Source organism: Asterias amurensis, chromosome 19 (genome assembly GCF_032118995.1).
Source record: "Asterias amurensis chromosome 19, ASM3211899v1".
Classification (NCBI taxonomy): Eukaryota; Metazoa; Echinodermata; class Asteroidea; order Forcipulatida; family Asteriidae; genus Asterias; species Asterias amurensis.
In genome coordinates this window covers 13,037,782-13,057,883 of record NC_092666.1, presented here as the reverse complement: position 1 = coordinate 13,057,883, position 20,102 = coordinate 13,037,782, and the positions used below count along the sequence as shown (strand labels likewise).

At 37.8% G+C, this 20,102-nt stretch overlaps 2 protein-coding genes across 10 annotated transcripts in view; one reads left to right on the top strand and one right to left on the bottom strand.

Annotated features, from left to right (window-relative positions):
- Positions 1-2,109: 2,109 nt before the first annotated feature.
- LOC139951546 (titin-like) lies at positions 2,110-18,208 on the top strand. 2 transcript variants are annotated; one of them, XM_071950485.1, is made up of 10 exons: positions 2,110-2,220; positions 4,818-5,153; positions 8,277-8,606; positions 11,639-11,980; positions 13,349-13,423; positions 14,486-14,614; positions 16,464-16,488; positions 16,767-16,831; positions 17,665-17,765; positions 18,070-18,208. In XM_071950485.1, exons 1-10 carry the CDS (start codon positions 2,160-2,162, stop codon positions 18,148-18,150), a joined length of 1,545 nt encoding a protein of 514 aa, XP_071806586.1. In that variant the 5' UTR covers positions 2,110-2,159; the 3' UTR covers positions 18,151-18,208. The 2 variants fall into 2 exon arrangements, with proteins under 2 accessions (XP_071806586.1, XP_071806587.1); XM_071950486.1 differs by lacking the exons at positions 2,110-2,220; positions 4,818-5,153 and adding an exon at positions 6,656-6,995.
- LOC139951544 (uncharacterized) overlaps positions 18,177-20,102 on the bottom strand; it is a 35,776-nt gene continuing 33,850 nt past the window's right edge. For 4 of the 8 annotated variants that reach the window (XM_071950482.1, XM_071950483.1, XM_071950480.1 and 1 more), the window contains exon 22: positions 18,179-19,737. In XM_071950482.1, the coding sequence (XP_071806583.1) occupies positions 19,660-19,737 (78 nt within the window). In that variant the 3' untranslated portion in view covers positions 18,179-19,659. Of the gene's footprint in view, positions 19,738-20,102 lie in introns of all 8 variants that reach the window. The other 4 variants (XM_071950479.1, XM_071950478.1, XM_071950476.1 and 1 more) reach the window with 3 other exon arrangements.

Genomic DNA, 20,102 nt, shown 5'->3' with positions numbered 1-20,102 from the left:
TTTTACAAAATTGTTTTAACTCACCAGTTGGGCAGCAGCATATCAAAATGATCCAAGGAATCAACTCCAGGGTTTGCATGTCAGCTAAGACGCTTTCCACGGGGGTGGCACTCCCCAAAACTCTCCGGGAAAATATTCTTGGTCTTGTTTTTCAATACAAATTAAAACTACTAGACAGTAAACTGTCACACAACAGGAGTTTTGGGGTTAGACATCCTCCACTCTGGAGCGAAAAGTATAAATTGCCAGTACTTGCACACCTTTAGTCATTAGCGAAAGTGAAATTTTTGGCTGCATCTCGGGAAGTCCCACAGGTTAATATTGTTTTTGTTCCAGGAACTTAGTCTGATACCTAGCGGTGAATATTATTGACAAAATAAATACTTGAAAAAAAAACCTCATGTATGTTTAGGGGTGAATTTCAAAAAGAGTTAGGACTAGTCTTATCTCGAGTTAGGACCAGTTACTCGGCCTAACTTAGGACTATTCAAGCAATTTGTATATCTCCTAGGACTAATCCTAAGATTAGGACTAGTCCTAACTGTTTGTGAAATCGACCCCTGGTTGCTTATCATCGGGTTGTGGGTTCGAATCCCATCCACGGTCATTCAGTACTTAACTATAATTGCTTCTCTTCACCGATGGGTAACGGGTACCTTTGAGGGACATAGATGGTTCTTGTGATTGCATTAGCTCCAGAAAACGACCCTTATTTACTTTATCTAAGACTCTGTATCTGTGTACTGTACAGAGGAAGAGTCTTGAGGAGTCTTGTATAGACCTCTAGCAAAGCCAACCCTGTATATAGCTTTTGTCCTTTACTCAATTTGTAGCTCTAAACTCAGTCTAAAATGCAGCTTAAACCAGGCCTAAATGTACCTCTAGAACAGTACCTCAATATAGCCCAACCCTAAATGTAGCTCCATTCCTGCACATATTAGTAGCTCTAAACTCAATTTAAAATGTGCCTTAATCCAGGCCTAAATGTACCTCTAGAACAGTACCCCAATATAGCCCCAACCCTAAATGTAGCTCCAATCTTGTACATTATTAGTAGCTATAAACTCAGTCTAAAATGTACGTTAAACCAGGCTTAAATGTACCTCTAGAACAGTACCCCAATATAGCCCCAACCCTAAATGTACCTCCAATCTTGTACATTATTAGTAGCTATAAACTCAGTAAAAAATGTACCTTAAACCAGGTTTAAACTTACCTCTAACCCAGTACCTAAATGAGGCCCAAACCATGTACCTAAATGTAGCCCCAATCATGTACATAGTATAGTAGCTCTAACCAAAGCCTAACATGTACCTTAAACCAAGCCTAAACGTAGCTCTAACCCAGTGCCTCAAAGGAGCCCAAAACCATGTACCTCATTGTAGCTCCAATCCTTTAGGGCCTACCTATTTATAGATCTCATAATCCCAGTCTAAAATTTAGCTTGAACAAGGCCTAAGTGTACCTTTTATACAGTACCCCCAACAGCACAAATCATGTACCCAATGTAGCTCCAACCCTGTAGTACCTAAATGTGGCCCCAACCTATACTGGGCCCGTCTTTATCCGCAAGGATAAAGACAAGCCTCTGCTGTCAGATACAGTGATTCCATTAGGTACAATGATACATGCAGTGACATGGGCTTTCCATTGATGCACAAACAGTACACTGCTGTCACGTCCGCAATATAATTTGACTGCGTATATCTCTACGTGAAATGAATGAGGTCAAAGGTGAAAAGTACACGCCGGTTTGGAGGCAGTTCTCTGGCGTTATTAACAAGCCTTGAAGTGTGACGTCAGATGTTCAGGCTAGCCCCAACCCTGTTCCTAACTCCAATTAACCCCAACCTTGTACCCAAGTGTAGCATAACTCTGTTAATAAGTGTTACCCAACATAGCCTTAATAGTGTACCTTGAAGTATATTTATAGCCCCAAATGAAAGTCAGATGCAAAATTCAGGTCTCGGCTGTCACATTTTCATATAACACGTTTCTATTTGACAACTACAAGGAAATAAAACCCTTTTAAAACATTATATAAAAGTTAGGGCCAGGTGTTTTTACTTTCAGTTGCACAGATTGCTCGTATTTATAAACGACTTTATAAAATAGAGTATCGGCTAAATACATGATTAATTGTGATCTACACATTCACGATGAACATCTTAATCATACTTTTTGTCACCTTTTTGATGAACAAGTTGTGCTGTGCCAAAGGTAAGATGTGTTGTGTAATGCAAAAATAACGAGTGATCGGTTTTCCCACTATTTTCTCGTGACCAAGATGGCTGATTGATCTCAAACTTCTACAGGCTTGTCAGTTTATGTATAGATTACATAAAGTGCTTACACTGCCAGTAACTGTTACAGCAACCAATTCTGTAATATCTTTAAATTTGTTTAAAAACCAAAACCAAACTAGACTGATCTGTGTATTGATGTTGATAACGGTTTGATTATGAAGAGGATTCAAAGTTTAATTTCTTTTTAAACAAAACATAAAAGTGCAATAACAAATCTGGGTTTGCTTGTTGTTTATAATAACTGTATAACTGAAACAATGTCAGGAATGTAGTTTTGGGTCACCAATGTCGGGGACAACGGCAGAGAAAATGACGGGGGCAGGACAAATTAATGCGAACACATCACAAAGTTTATTCATGTTAAGAGCACCGAATTCAAACTCTGGTGTTTCTGATCAGCAGAGTGTGGGTTCAAATCCCCAGCCGTGACACTGTGTCCTTGAGCAAGACACTTAACCATTGCTTCGTCCTTCGGATGGGACGTAAAGCAGTTGGTCCCATGTGTTGTGTAACGCATGTAAAAGAACCCAGTGCACTTATCGAAACGAGAAGGGGTTCGCCCGGTGTTCCTGGTTTGTGGCTGCTTAATGCGCCGTAGCACCTTGTAAACCCTTATAAGGTACTAAATAATTGGGTCTCAGAATTCATCACTGCAATAACCTATCTTTCAGAAAGTTTGTATATACTCAGCGCCTTGAGTACCTTGTTTGGTAGATACGTGCGCTATATAAGACTTCGATATTATTATTATTATTACTATTATTAATTATGACAGTAAAGTTGTTTTATATTGCACATTGGACATTCACATACGTTTGTACAGCGAATATCTACTTAGCTATGTCGATATTGGACATTTGCCTACGGTTGTCTACTTTTCATTATTTTGGACTTTAGGCATTGCTGTATACAAACCTATTTAAATGTGCAATGTCCAATATCGAAATAAAAAGTAGACATTCGCCGTGTAAAACGCCATTGAGTTGTGAACTAAGCAGACGCGCAACCAGTGTTCTCTCTATGCTTGTCAGAGATTAATTTTTAAAGTTTCCATGGTTTAAAGGAAAATTACAGAATTGGTTTGCTAGCAGTGAACGCACTTTATGTAATCCACCATGTATACATAAACTGACAAACCTGTAGAAGTTCGAGATCGATCGGCCATCTGGGTCACGAGAGAATAGTAAAAAAACGATTTCAATTTTTGAAACTACAGTGTTGCCGAAACAAAAATGAATAAAACGCTCACTGAGCGATAAACTCCAAACGCGAAATGAGATTATTTGTTTCCCATTAAATTATGACATTTCAGACAGATTTCAAGGGATTTTTTCTACTATCATCATCATAATTAGACCGTGTAAGTTTTATGTAAATCTGTGATCTTCACGGTTTTTGTTTCATACCAATTCTGTAACGTTCCTTTAAATATGAAATTTCAGACAGAAACATTTCAAGGGATGTTTTCTACTATCATCATCATTAGACCGTGTAAGTTTTATGTAAATCTGTGATCTTCACGATTTTTGTTTCTTATCAATTCTGTAACGTTCCTTTAAGTAAAACATGAATAAGTAATGTGCTGTCAGAAGTAAAACCAAGATCTGACTTAAAGCCATTGGACCCTTTCGGTACAGAAAAAAAAAATATCACAGATTTACAAATAACTTACAGGGTTTACAGAAGGTAGTGGTGAAACACTTCTCTTGAAATATTATTCCATGAAATGCTTTACTTTTTGAGAAAACAGTAAAACAATATCAATTCTCGTTAACGAGAATTACGGATTTATTTTAAACACATGTCATGACACGTTATTTTCTCCCGACGCCGATGACCGATTAAGTCTAAATTTTCACAGGTTTGTTATTTGATATAGAAGTTGTGATACACGAAGTGTGGGCCTTGGACAATACTGTTTACCGAAAGGGTCCAATGGCTTTATAGAGCTCCTTTAGATCGAGCAGGAGTCCATCCAGCCTCTATCAATTCATCTTGCCAGTGCGGTAGAGTAGGCAACTAACCTTCATCAACACTAAGATGGACACATTGCATTGCGGAATGGACCCCACGAACACATACGAGACGTAGAGGCAGGACCAAGCAAGCAGGCGTTGGATGGACGACATCACAGAATTCGGAACCGTCACATGGATGCGTCATGGAAAGATCGAGGTGGAATGATGATGAAGAGGCCTTCTTTCTGCAGTGGAGCGACATAGGCTAGATAGATAGATAGACAGATAGAGGCTGTATGCGAGCATTTGAATTACCCTTTTTGGGATCTAATAAAGATTATTGTAGAGAGATAGATATATAATAAGTAAAGATCAAAGTATGGGATTTGAAACTGTGTATGGTGGGAGATGTCTGCCGCCGGTTCTTTTCAGAACCATCACTATTCAAAAGAGATTTTACACATAGTGCTACCGCAAATCTCACCTAACTATAGTAAATATCTATCTTTATAAATGTATATCTCAACAAGTATTGTAATGAAATTATTGGCAGGAACTAGTGTGTCGACCAATCAACAAGTGGTCGTCATCGAAGGAGAAGATGCAGTGCTTTGGTGTAATTCTACGGACTTCGAGTTTATCCAGCTCGGATGCAAAACAGTTAATACCATCGCTTGGTTTAAATTGGATTACAACAGTACTTCGCTTGCTTTCTGCCATCAGTATGGTAATAGTTATATTCGACCTTCTCACAGATTTGGTTCAGAAACCGGCAATCTAACAATACCTGATACATTGGTCTCAGATAGTGGTGTTTTTGCCTGTTTTATATACAACCGTTTGTTTGGAGCTGTAGGAATGGTATCGACAGAACTCACAGTTAAAAGAGGTAAGCAAAGGACCGGTCACACAGGCCCCGATAACGAGACTGATAAAAATGCACGCCCTCGATTGGTTGAATAGACCTTATGCACATAACGTCATTTCAGTAGGGCGCCTTCACCTAGAGGTCAAAAGGAGGTTGTTCATTGGCCAGTCCTGTGCGCCGCGCGTACAAATCTGTGCGTTTCGATTGTTTCGTCACCGTTTTTTCACTAAGATGGCCGCTGGATGACGTCAATGCATAAGGTCTATTGCTCCACGCAGAATTTGCCCACGCTAATTCAACCAATCGAGAGCTTGCAATTTTATCGTTCTCGTTTTCGTTCTCGTTATCGGAGCCTGTGTGTGTGTGTTACTGAACCGGTATACATAAGGTGACTTTCACAAAGAAAAGCTCATGTTGATGTTAGAATAGAGCGTACAGTTAAAGCAATGCTGTGTTTCCATATGGCAATTTGCAGCAAAAACAAATCACAATTCCTTGAAAAACAAATTAAATTGTATGAAAACCAACAAAACACCCATTTTGAAATTACTTCATTCATCGAAAAGGAAACCATTTGCATAATGTCTTAGGAAGGTCATGCAAATAAGTACTTTGTCTTTACCTCATGACAATATTGTTCACATTCAGTTTCACTTCGCAGTTTATACTTTAAAGGCACTGGACACTATTGGTAATTACTCAAAATAATTGTTAGCATAAAACCCTACTTGGTAACGAGCAATGGTGAGGTGTTGTTAGAATAACACATTTTGAGAAACTGCTCCCTCTGCAGTAACGTAGTCTTTGAGAAAGAGTTTATTCTCACTTAAAGGCAGTGGACACTGCCTTTTAATAACTCAAAATAATTATTAGCATAAAACCTCTCTTGATGACGAGTAATAGGGAGAGGTTGATGGTATAAAACATTGTGAGAAACGGCACCCTCTGAAGTGCCATAGTTTTCGAGAAAGAAGTAATTGTCCACGAATTTGATTTCGAGACCTCAGATTTAGAACTTGAGGTCTCGAAATCAACCATTTAAACGCACACACCTTCGTGTGACAAGGGTGTTTTTTTCGATGAGCGATTGAGCACAAATTTTCACAGGTTTGTTATTTCATGCATATGTTGATATACACCAACTGTGAAGGCTATAGTCTTGGCAATTACCAACATTGTCCACTGCCTTTAAATAATTGAATTGAATTCGAGACCTCAGCTGACGTCTCGAATTCAAGCATCTGAAAGCACAACTTGTGCGACAAAGGTGTTTTTTCTTTTATTATTCTCTCGCAAAAACTCAACTGATCCAATTGAGTCCAAATTTTCACAGGTTTGTTATTCTTTGACAATTAGCAAAGGTGTCCAGTGCCTTTAAAACAGAAACTGCAAAATATTCAAGAGCAACTAATAACAAGACCAAAATCTTCTTTCGCTTTGAGGCTCTCACACGAAGTGAAACATGATGTGACATGTAAAAGCAAGTTGCTACTCGCAGTTTCCACGTGTCTTAGTTATGAGAACCTAGATATTTAGGATGGGGCCATCCGAACAAGAACCTTAAAATACTCACATTTGAAACACGCTGGTTGGAAAACTTTGCTGGGCGCACTGTCATCTTCATGTTGTAAACGACAATACTGAAAAAGTTTCAAGGAAAAGCAAACTTGCAAAAGCTTGCCTAGTTTGTAGTCAAATAAGCGTTTCTTTGATTTGTTTGGATTGTTCAATGTTCATGTTGGTGTACTGGACCTATGAACGGTGCAAGATTTAGGTTTTATATGAATGAGGTAAACATTATGAGCTACTTTCTCCTGGTTTGTTTATTACTTGATGTGGGTACTTTGGTGTGTTGGTGTAATGGTAAGTAATCTTAATACTTTCTTTAGAATAAATCAATTAGTATATATTTATTAACGACTCTGGACATTATTGGTTTATGTATAATACCAGTCTTCTCACTTTGTGTATCTCAACATGTGCATAAAATAACGAACCTGTGAACATTTAAGTTCAATTGGTCGTCGAAGTTGCGAGAAAATAATGAAAGAAAAAACACACTTGTACACGAAGTTGTGTGCCTTCAGATGCTTGATTTTGAGACTTCAAATTCTAAATCTGAGGTTTCGAAATCCAATTCGTTAAAAATTACTTCTTTCTCGAAAACTACGTCACTTCAAAGGAAGCCGTTTCTCACAGTGTTTTATACAACCAACCTCTCCATATTACTCGTTACCAAGTAAGGTTTTATGCTCACCATTATGTTGAGTAATTACCAATAGTGTCCACTGCCAAAGGTTGGTTTTGGAGCCGTCCGTTCGTTTCAATTCTATAAAGGTAGATGTGGATGTGTACAATAAATTAACAAGTTAAAATCTCATTTCAAATAATGATCGCGTTTTTGCGTTATTGCTGCAACTCCGGAGCGAGTAGGTACACGCAGGTAGAATAGTCCATGTTAGGATTACACGATCCGAGAAGCGTTTTGACAGTAACGCTTTTCAGATTTAATTTTGGGGGGCATGTAAACTGATATATTTTTACATAACACATTGCTTCGAAGTGAAATGTTTCCTAAAATGTTTTGAACAACCGAAGCTGCTGCTGAAGGCTTTCAACCAACATTTTTTACTTCCATACATTTTAAGAGTGATTACCTAACGATACACACCCCCTTTAAAAACATTTACTGCATCTTCTGAACGTCAAAAGTAATTTGTGGAAGTTTCATGAAATCTGTAAATTATTCATTGAGAAATACAATTTCGTCTGCTCAGAACTATCAAGTCATTAGTGCAATCTGAATGATTTATTTCAAATTACTGTTGCATAATATGGAGCATCTTGTAAATTTTGTTTTTTTTTTGTCAAGATTGGTCTTCAAAACATTTATTTGGCAAACAAAAAATGTTTTAAGTCAAACATTTAATTAATGATTTGGATTTTTGAAGTTTTTAATTTGTACGCACTTTTCATTTAATGACCTTTTCATCAGTGCAATTAATATGAAATTTCTTTGTTAACCATATAATTCTGAGCAGACGATTCTATTATTATTTTTTTTTTTTACCAGATATTTTATTTAAGTTTTTTAATTTGATATCTGTTACTTATCATTTTATTTCACTTGTTGTGTTCAATAAGGTATCAACGTGTCGACCACCGATAAGGTTGAAGTTGTTGAGGGAGACGACGCCGTGCTGAGCTGCAATGTGACCCGTGGTGATGGTGCGTTAGTTCCACCATGCAGTGACGATGTTCGTCTCGAATGGCTCGTGGATGGCTCAACCATTGCATCTTGTTTAGAGGGAAGACCGTATAATGAATCAAGAGAGATTACATTTGATGAAGAAACCGGAAGCTTAACAATACATGATGTACGGACAACTGACGCTGCAAATTTTACATGTGCAGTGAATGACCGGTTCGGTGGATACGAGTATGATACGACTGAACTTATTATAGTAAAAAGAGGTGAGTTTAGCTTGGACCAAGGACCAACCTCAGACGGTATTACACATTGTATTGGAACATTGTATTGTGTTTTATTCCAAATCATTCATTGCTGTTTTTGTTTTTGTTTTTTGTTTAACGTTGTAATGGAAGATTGTTATGTGTCCTATGTCAAAATACACGTTAGACGTGTACAGTCTGTTGGTGGGTTTAGAAACGGACGGACATTTCAACTCAAATTAATAGACTTCAACATCTTCAGAATTGGGCTGCCAAACTAATATGTTGTGCTTCTAAACATGATCATGCAACTTCTTTTCTCAAAAAGCTACATTGGCTCCCGGTGAAAGAGCGCATTCAATTCTAAATATTGGTGCGTGTGTATAAATGCTTAAATGGACTTGCACCGTCATATCTTTCATCTTGTTTTTCTTTTCACATTCAAACCAGGGCTGGGCTTCGCTCAGCATCAGACAAAACCCGTCTTGCTGAAAATAAACTAAGCAGCAAATCTCTTCAATCCGCTGCATATAAATAATTTTCTTTAGCTGCTCCAGGACTGTGGAACCATCTTCCCATCACAGTACGCACCTCAATTTCACTGCCTATTTTCAAGAAAGCACTTCAGAAACATCTTTTTCCTTAGTGTCTGTTTATTGCTTTATTGTTCATTTGTTGTATTATCTGCATTGCTATTGTTCGTCTAAAGCGCTGTGGTCTAAATGAAATGGCGCTATATAAAAACACATTGTATTGTATTGTATATTGTATTGACATTCAATCAGGTGAGCGCTACACTTAACTGATTCGAGCTATCAACGCAAATCAACTGCCGCCATCAGGGGCACGTTGTCACCTACTCCTGTGGATGAAACGTGATTTTATAATCTATATTATAATTACTGTCAGTATAATAGAGATCTTGACCCAATTTCAAAGAACTGCTATGCCCAACAATTTGCTTAGTATGAAATGTCTTCCTTGATAAAAACAGGATTACCAACCAAATTTCCACGAGATTTTCAGGATAAGCGAACAACAGCTGAATACCAGTATCAAGCAATACGCAACAAATGGAGTAATCCTGTTTTTACCAAGGAAGAAATTATTTTATGCTAAGCAAATTGTTTGTGCTTAGCAGCTCTATGAAATTGGGCACAGGTTATAGTACCCTTCACAGTCTGGTATAGGGATGTAGGCATGAGTATCAACCATTAGGAGCCTGGCTGGAAGAGGAGAATGCACAACATTCCAAACCGTCTACAAAGCAATTGTGTTTGAATGCCTCCATCCCACGGTTCTAAGTGCTCTTTGTTCTTTCGTGATTCTTCCTCCACCAACCAGATCTGACCGCATTTTACGCCATTCTTCTCCACTCGACTGCTTTTTGGCAGTAATATACCAGTGTATGCATGTGCTACGTTGTCATGTTTAGCCTCAAATTAAAAGACTTTGTTAGGATAGACTTGTAGGGAGAATAATAAGTTCAGGCACGGGGATGGACATCTCGACCTTCGGTGTGGTGGAAGTTGTTGCCGTGCCGAAGAGCAATTCGACCCGCAATGATGACACGTTTCTTCTACCAGTAACGGAGTGGATTTTGAATGGTTCTTTGGTGAGCTTCAGAAAGCCATTGTGAGATATGGTGGACATTATACTATTACATTATTATAGGTTTGGGTAATTTTGTCTGTATATATATGTACACCCAAACCAAGCAGCGCACTCCTATTAAACATTTTATAGTCCACCATACCTCAAAAATGGCGTGACAAAGAGGCTTGGAGTCTGTTTCAAAGGTCTTGGTTGACCGAGAGACATGTAGCCTCTTCGATGTGAGGGTCTCGTGTTAAAGGCAGTGGACACTGTTGGTAATTACTCAAAATAATTATTAGCATAAAACCTTACTTAGTGAAGAGTAATGGGGAGCTGTTGATGGTATAAAACATTGTGAGAAAGAGCTCCCTCTGAAGTAGTTTTCAAGAAAGAAGTAATTTTTTCCATGAATTGATTCCGAGACCTCAGAATAAGATTTTGAGGTCTCGAAATCAAGCATCTGAAAGCACACAACTTCGTGTGACGGGTGTTTTTTATTGCATTCATATCTCGCAACTTCGGCAACCAATATTGAGCTAAAATTTGCACAGGTTTGATGATACACCAAATGGGAAGACTGGTCTTTGACAATTACCAATAGTGTCCAGTGTCTTTAAATACTTAAATTGAAGGTTCCGAAATGGTGTATAGCAGACCCTGTTGTGACACTGCAAGGTAATAAGTAGTCTGCATGCTTTGATATAATTATGTTTGCTCTGGGGATAATTTTTTTTTCTTTTTCTCTTACACTGATTTGTGTAAGCACTGTATACTCAGTACTTTCCCGAGTTCTGTCAAAAATGTAGGATTCGAACTGCTTCTAGCTACCGGGCAATCTCGGTGGTATATAGTTTGTAAAACATCTGCTCTAGATTGAAAAAGGTCTTGGGTTCGAATCCAAGCCGAGTACTTTCCCGAGTTCTTAAAGCAAAAATCACAGGCATATTACGCGTGTGGGATTCGAACCCACGACCTTTGCAATTCTAGAGCAGCGTCTTACCAACTAGACATCTAAAAAAAATGTCCTCTGCCTTCAGCTTTAGCCAATTTTAAATGACAGTATAATGTGTTATCAACAAATAATGATTTTTCCCTGTGCATGTGCGTATGTGTAAGGTTTGATTTTTGTATAATTGTTTATTTTGTTTGCCTTTACTCCTTTCTTGCAGGCACTGGCTGGTACAGAATTTGTTAATTTTATTTCGTTTGTGTAACTTGATTTTTTTCTAGAGTTTTTATTGTAACTGTATTATTGTCCAAATTAATTGATATTTTAATGCATATGGGCAACTTTGAAAATCAGTGTTCTTACTGAAAGGTTTCCCCATGGTAAACAAGAAATTAATAAATAAACATAACATTTAAATGTTCCTATGTAAACGCCATATGGATCATTGTTTTTGATGGATTTGGCGCTATATAAATCAGTACTATTATTTTAATGTTGTTTGTTACAGCTCCAAAGACAGTTAAAGTGTCAACTACGAGGATGATGGAGGTTGTCGAAGGGGAGTCTGCCGTTCTGGAGTGCACTGTTACGGGTAGCACTGGCTCTCTACTCCCGCCTTGCAGCGTGGAACTCGCATGGCTTGTGAAAGACTCCGAGATGGTGATATCATGCACTGGGTTTTACATCAAGCACTCCTATTCATACAGTAGTGGGGAGTTCATATTTGAGAACCAAACTGGTACTCTGACGATTCCGACGGTGCGGCTTGGACACGCTGGTCTGTTCACATGTAGAGTGAATACAACTCAAGAATACAAATACAGTGTGACTGAACTGAAAGTACTAAGAGGTAAGCATTGGGGACTTGTCACACGATGCAACTTTTGCGGGCAAATTTGGGGCAACCAACTGAGGTGGATTTCACAAAGAGATAAGACTAGTCTTATTCCGACTAATAGGACGAGTTACTCGTCCTAACTTAGGACTAGCCTTGAGTTTTTAATATCTCATAGGACTAGTCCTAGACGAGTTACTCGTCCTAACTTAGGACAAGCCTTGAGTTTTTAATATCTCATAGGACTAGTCCTAAGTTAGGACTAGTTCTAACTCTTTGTGAAATCGACCCCTGGGCATTTAAAGAACCACTTTGATAGCACACGAGTCATTTCCCAAGGCAAACAAAATGAGCATCGAAAAGTAAAGCTTTTCCTCTTGGAGATTGCCTGGATCTGGTTGCCTGTAGTGCCAGCGGGACATGGCCTTTAGTGATGTGCTTTGTTTGAAGGTTTCTCATAAATTTCTCAAAATTTTGCAGTATTTATTTTTGGATGTCACATCTAATCTTATAATAACTTGTATGATCCATAATATTTAGTTTTACCCTTACACCGATGTGTGTAAACACTGTAAACTGGGGTCGATTTCACAAAGAGTTAGGACTGGTCCCAACTTACGACTAGTCTTAGGAGATATGAAACACGTACGGCTAATCCTAACTCGTCCTAACTTGATATAAGACTAATCTTAACTCTTTGTGAAATCGACCCCTGGGAACTTTCTTCGAGTTCTGTGAAAAGGAACCACATAACTCGGCGGGATTCGAACCCACGACCTCTGCCGACCTTTGAGCTGCTAAAATATAGGATTCTAACTACATGCAGCGACTGTGAGCGGGAAGAATATGATGAGTATACAGTGCTTTGCACACACTGGTGCAAGGGGAAAAATATTATTATCCGTATTCCCAATGCAAATTTTAACATTGTATGATCAACAGTTGCATTTCATTCTTGTGATTATTTCCAGTTGTTTTCAAAATCGTGATTTAATGTGTTATACTTATATTTTGTTTACTGTCGTTTTAATATTACTGAACCATTCGTTGATTAGTTTTTAATGTTTAGTTATCACCTTTAAAAACTTTGATTATATCACTATTTTGTATAGTGCTGTTTTAATTTGTTCAGCACCATGAGGTCCTGTTATGGATGTGAAGTCCTTCATATAAATTATTTGTCATTAATTAATTAATCTTGAACATTTGATCTGGCGAATGGGTGACAAAACGAAAGTAATTACTTGAATACGGCATGTGAGAGAAGTGTTCATTCAATAAGGGAACATGGGACGGATATGTTGATTCAAATTATGAGAGTGTTTTGAATTATTTTAAGGATAGAATGTCTGTTTTTGATACACTTTTATTTCGTTTATACAGCCTTATTACAACCGCAAGCAACAAACACAGCGAGCACGAGTATTTTGACAGAACACAGTATAGTAACCCATGCAAGTAAGTAACCATTGCAATGTGTAAGTAACCCTCCTTAAAATGACTAAGTAAGTATAAGTAAACCTTAATAATATAATAATATAGTAATAATATCGAAGTCTTATATAGCGCACGTATCTACCAGACAAGGTACTCAAGGCGCTGAGTATATACAAACTTTCAGAAAGATAGGTTATTGCAGTCATGAATTCTGAGACCCTATTATTTAGCACCTTATAATGGTTTACAAGGTGCTACGGTGCATATACAGCAGCCACAGTAGCCAGGAACACCGGGGCGAACCCCTTCTCTTTTCGAAACGTGCACTGGGTTCTTTTACATGCGTTACACAACACATGGGACCAACGTCCTATCCGAAGGACGAAGCAATGGTTAAGTGTCTTGCTTAAGGACACAAGTGTCACGGCTGGAGATTCAAACCAACACTCTGCTGATCAGAAACACCAGAGTTTGAATTCGGTGCTCTTAACCGCTCGGCCACGACACTTCCACTTGTCGTAAGGGCGGCAACTATCGGTAAATGCTGACATTATTTCAACGATTTGTTCAGCCTTTCGTAAAGGCTTTTGGTGCTTTTGGTACGACACAAAACACACATGTCCACAGAATAACAGTTTGATGGTAGAAATATTCCCTTCACACTACTTGCTGAGGTGCTGTAGGTTTTGAGCAAATAATGAGCAACAAATTTCACAATGATTTAACTTTTGTTTAGCACAAACAACGGGTTAATGCGACTCTGCTAAAACATTGCTCTGTGTTTTTCACCTTTTTCTCAAAAACTTGACAACTAATGAAGCTGGAACTTTTACAGGCCAACTATACTACATACATACATCATTCACAGTCAATGGATTCCATGTCATGGCCACACCTTGAAGTACATAAGCTATCAAAACCCTTTAAGAAATATTAATTTTACACGAGTTTCCCCCAAAGATATCTTTCAATTAACTAAGTTTCAAACATTTCCAGGATACAATACCTTTAGAACCTGGTTCGCTCAATTTTCTTTATTAAACTTTGTTTTTGTATGACACAATTTAACATATTTCGTTTCAGATACAAAGCCGGGTATTGGTACCAATCTTATTTTTAACCATATTTTGGGATCATCGGCTGTAAGTGTTGTTCTCTGCGCACTCGTTGTTTTCAGCTTCCTGACGATCGGATTAATGAAACGTCGAAAAAGTAAGTCCCTTTTTTTCTTTTCTTTTTTGCCGTGATTGTACAGGTTAAATTATCAAGATGATTGTAATTTTAAATCTGTGTTAATTTGCTATTACCTGCTAGCTACCGTTATAACTGCATTCATTAAAATGTTTATGACTTATAATGATTTTCTCTTGCTGTACCTTTTTGTGCATTTGTATAGATTTTTCTTGTCTGGATCACCATTGATTATTTGCTTTGTGATTTTCCCCAAGCTTGTTCTTTGTGTCCTATTTACATTACTTGGCATGCATATGATTTCTCCTCTTCCATTATGTGGCGTGGCTTTATAGTCGGTCGAGCTCATGTCGTCAACCATAGACCTTTTCGCAAATACCATTGCGCAAGCGCAGACTGTTGAATGGGATGCATTGTGGGATAGATATGGATCGAATTTGATCACCAGCTAGACCACAATGCACCTAATTCCAAGCTTTACGTGCGGGCCCCAGTATTTACGAAAAGGTCTATTTGCTTTAGCCCTGCTAGTTTAAACATATATTCCTCATTGCAACCCAGTTTGTATTGACTATTCTCTCCCTTAAGACCTGTTTGTGGTTAGCTTGACCCAGTGAAGGGTCAAGCCCCCACTGGTATCAGGAACCTGAGTCAATTCGGACCAGGGGTGTCCTTGTTGTTGGGGGAGGGGGGGGGGCTTGTTCTGAGCAACATCACAGATGCATAATTATTCATTATAACTATTTAGTTCATTACTTTAATAGCACGAGTCAATTTAATGATGGCTTGCTTTTGTGTATATTATTGTTGGTACACCTACTTGTGTTTGTCTGTCCTTGTTGTCCCTTGTCTTTGTCTTTGTTTGTCCTACGTCCATGTTACCGTACCTTGATTGTACCATAATAATGTTTGTCTGTCCATAGGTTAGGGAACAAAAGCATTTCACTAAACTTTATACCTCAACGTTTTCTTTAAATTGCTGCTTATTATTGGTGTACCTAATTCATCATACCCCATTATGCTTTTTTAAAGGCAGTGGACACTATTGGTAATTGTCAAAGACTAGCTTTCACAGTTGGTGTGTCTCAACATATGTATAAAATAACAAACCTGTAAAAATTTGAGCTCAATCGGTCACCGAACTTGCGAGATAATAATGAAAGAAAAATAACCCTTGTCACATGAAGTTGTGTGCGTTGAGATGATTGATTTCGAGACCTCAAGTTCTAAACTTGAGGTCTCGAAATCAAATTGGTGGAAAATTACTTCTTTCTCCAAAACTATGGCACTTCAGAGGGAGCTGTTTCTCACAATGTTTTATACCACCAACCTCTCCCCATTACTTGTCACCAAGAAAGGTTTTATGCGAACAATTACCAATAGTTAATTAATAGAATAATTACCACTGCCTTTAAATTTGATATAAACGTGCGTTTTTGTACTATTGTATGTGACAGCATAGAAATAAATGTATCTGAACGAATGAATATAATTATCCTTCAGATGACTAGGCCTAAAGTATTTCCAAAAATATTTGTACGAGTCAAACTTTTCCCAGATTTTTCTGATTTGTCACACAGCATGATCATATTGTAAGATAAATCAGACGAATCTCTGGGACAAGTTTGACCTAAAAAGGTTAAAGGAAATAAGCTTAATAAATTAATAGTTTTCTTGCATTGAATATGACTCATAAAATAATATAATCAATCACGTTGTTGTATTTCTGTTTGACAGGATTACTTTTCATTTCTATTAATAAATGCCTCTCACTTTCGGCTTGAAGGAAAGTTTAATCACCCTAAAATAATAAGTGTACTAGCTGGATTATTGTTTCAATTAAATCAATTTGTGTGTTTCACTTTTGCAGATCAGTCATCGGCCGAGGTCAAAGAGTAAGTAGATTATTAAAGTAGGTACGTGAGTTCGCCCTTCACCCCTCTTGGTGGCGCTCGATATAAATCTAGGCCTAGATTGTTACGATTGCAAATGATAAACCTTACTGATACGGTTATTGTTATCATGCTCGTTTATCGAAATTTGCCCTCATTTAAGACAAAACTTGCTTAGTTGTAGGTCACAATGTATTTTCATACTTTTTTTTGATCTTCTGTCTTTTTATCTTTTGCATTCAAAATTCCCAAAGTTTTTACAGAATTCTTTTTCAACGCAGGATAAGTGTACGCTTCATGCGTGGCATAAATGACGAAAGTGCATCGACCTCGTCGGACAAAGCCGGTAAGATTGCTTTCCTTTTGAAACCCGTTACTTTATCGGAACTCATGCTCGAACCCAGGGTTGTCGATGTGTAGGTTGAAGGCGCTTGTATTGAAAGGTTGTGGTTAAAGGGTATATGTACTTTTTCCTAACAAAAAACACAATGTCCACAGATATACATTAAGCTTATTACACAGTTTGAAGATTATGATAGTAGAAAGCTTCCCTTGACAATTTACTTACTGAGGTGCTGTAGTTTTTGAGAAATGAGTAAAAGTAATAATTTTCATCTCAGTTTTTAGCATGTAAACACGTATTAACCAGTTATGCTATGGTTTTGGTATAATATCATAACTGGTTAAGGGGATTTTACATGCTAAAATAATATTGGTCTCATGAGACCAAAACTATTTTGTGACTTGTTTTACTCATTTCTCAAAAAATACACAACCTTAGTTAGTAATATTTGAAGGGAAGCTTTCCACTATCATAATCTTCAAACCCTGTACAAGTTTAATGTAAATCTGTGGACATTTTGAAAAAGTACCCGCATCCTTTAAGTGTTCACAAAAATGGCGCTCTACAAATGACCTTTTGATTTTGATTGATTGATTTAATATTTAGTACGAGGGGGATTGAATCGGTGAGTAATGCACTTTGCATGGGAGATTTATAAACGACAGCATTCATACAACTGTAATCGTTCTTGGCATGACCACAACTTGAAATACAATGGGCTTATAATCTTGCGTGTCTGCCGCCATCTAGCGTCCCAAACGTCTCCGGTTGAGAACTCCATTATTTCAGAATGTGTTCAAATGATTAATGTTTTTAATGCGTTGTTTATTTTACAGTTGCCAACTTAATGGGCACGTCCAGTATTTACCAAGAGTTAAACCTCGCACCAACCGAACGCAGTGAGGAGGAAGATGTCATTAATCAAAATCAAACTGTGGTAATGTGACTAATAAAATAACCATTCTTTCAATTACGTATGTATTATTGAATAGCATAGACCTTATCGCAATACTCGGTACGTGCGCTGTAGGCGTTGAATGAGGTGTATGCTGGTGGTCCGCTAGCGCTCAAGTTAGTTTGATCCCTAGCTATAGACCAGCATGCACCTCAATCAACATTTAGAGCTTGCGCAGTGGGTATTTGCGAAAAAGGTTTATAACAGATACTCTTTTTTTAAGTCTGCTTCCACCTAACGTCAGAAAGTGTCCAATTATAATTACTTTTGTTGTATGTACTTCCAGGTGTATCACAGTACAGTTGTGGCGTATGCAGACGTACATCAAGAAAGTATGGACACAAAACCTCCTTCTCAGGTTGAATAAGCCATCCTCGATCCCATTGAGGGTAAAGTGTGGCGAAGAATCACCTCTCAAACGACGACACTTTGCATATGGCGGGATCGAGGAACAATCACAGACAGTCGACTGTTGGGACAGAGGTTGCAATCAGATGGAAGCCCTTCACCCGTACCGTTTGAATTGTGTTTTGTTTCACCGTGGTCAAGTGGTTGGACTGCATGACTTGCAACGGCAAGGTTGCGGGTTCGAATCCCACCAGACTGAACGCTGACGTCTTATTGTCGTCTGGTTACTGATCCACAATATCTTATTGATATATAGTTATGCTGTATAAGACACTGGTATTTTACATATTATTACAAGAACTAATGCAACAACCAATTAATGTATGCTTTAATATAATCAGACTAGAACAATTTAAACAAAGACAATACAATATGAAAAGACAATTCCACTCAATTTAAATTTATTTCGACAGATTTAAAACTGCTTTTATTCCAAAACAAACAAGTTCCAAACAAAACAGAAAAACTGGCCAATTTACATAAAGCTCGAAAACCACATCGCGGCACCTATCCCACTCCTATTCGGACAATTATTATGTATGGTGCCAATTTCCTATTTATTTTAGTTCACATCAAAATGTGGAAAAAACGAGGTGTTCTTTCATGAGTTTGCTTTACTTCCCTATATACAATGTGACACAAATGGTAACTTTGAGTCAAAACTATTCCAGACCGTAACATCAGAAAGCACGTTTGGCGTGTACCATAATATTATCAGTAAAAAAACATACAAAAATATGACGTAGAAAATAATGTCGTGTTTTAGTTTGTATTTATTGTTTATTTACATGTATATAGAAAATAAAACTGTTGTAAGCTTTTACAGCACACCTCAATAACCAGTTAAACTTGTTTTGAGATTTTTTTTGTACACTTTGTACACCCTTTTTATTTAAATTTAATTTTATTTAATGTCTCTCTCGGGCCCTAACCCCAGCCCCCTGTCCCTCTCCCCAAAATGATTTTGCTGTTGTGCGCCACCATCGACCTATCGACCATTCATATGAGCCGAATGTCGACTGGTCCCGTGTCTTTATTCGCAAGGATAAAGACATGTATTGGTTTTACAGGACAAGTGATTTCATTTTGTAAAATGTTTTTATTGGATAAATGTGCACTGACATATGCTTTCCTTATCTAGAATTTGATTGGTCTGAGGTGATGTGAGTGCAGCTGACAAACATCACCTTGGACCAATCAAAACACAGATATGGAAAGCTTAATACTTTCAGTCATCTGCATGCACCACAGTACATGTACAAATTTGGATGTTATTTTGTATTTGACTGCGGGTCTCCATTGTGAAATGAATGTAGGTGAAAGGTTATTATGTACGGGGTTTGACATAGGCTCAACGGCAGATCTCTGGCCTCGAAGTCAGATGTGCAAGCTAAGTGAAGGCTGCAGATGTGCAGGCTAAGTGAAATGTTGCTTGCAATAAAGTGAAGTCGAGGGATCGATTATGTTTTCAAATTTTCTCATCTGAAGTGCTTGGCATCGTCACTTCATACAAAGTTTCTTGGTAGTCGCTCAAGCAAATGTAATCCTGGATAAAGACGGGAGAAAAATGCAAACTTGTATTAAAGGCACTGTATACCTTTGGTAATTGTCAAAGACCAGTATTCTCTGACTTGGTGTATCCAAACAAATGCATCAACTAACAAATCTGTGAAATATTGGACTCGATTTATCTTCGAAGTTGCAAGAGAACAATGAAAAAAATAAACATCTTTGTTGCATAAACCTGTGCGCTTGAAGTCTTTTAAATTGAGCAAGAAATTACCGCTTCCTAAAAAACTACGTTACTTCAGTAGGTGCATTTTCTCACAATAGCTCTCCGTTGATCGTTACCAAATAAGTTTTAATGCTAACAGTTGTTTTGAGTAATACTTCCAATTGTCTTTAAAATTT

Coding starts and splice junctions, on each gene's coding strand:
- LOC139951546 (XM_071950485.1), top strand. CDS start 2,160: ATGAACATCTTAATCATACTTTTTGTCACCTTTTTGATGAACAAGTTG. Junction 2,221..4,817: donor CAAGTTGTGCTGTGCCAAAG/GTAAGATGTGTT, acceptor AATTATTGGCAG/GAACTAGTGTGTCGACCAAT. Junction 5,154..8,276: donor AGAACTCACAGTTAAAAGAG/GTAAGCAAAGGA, acceptor GTGTTCAATAAG/GTATCAACGTGTCGACCACC.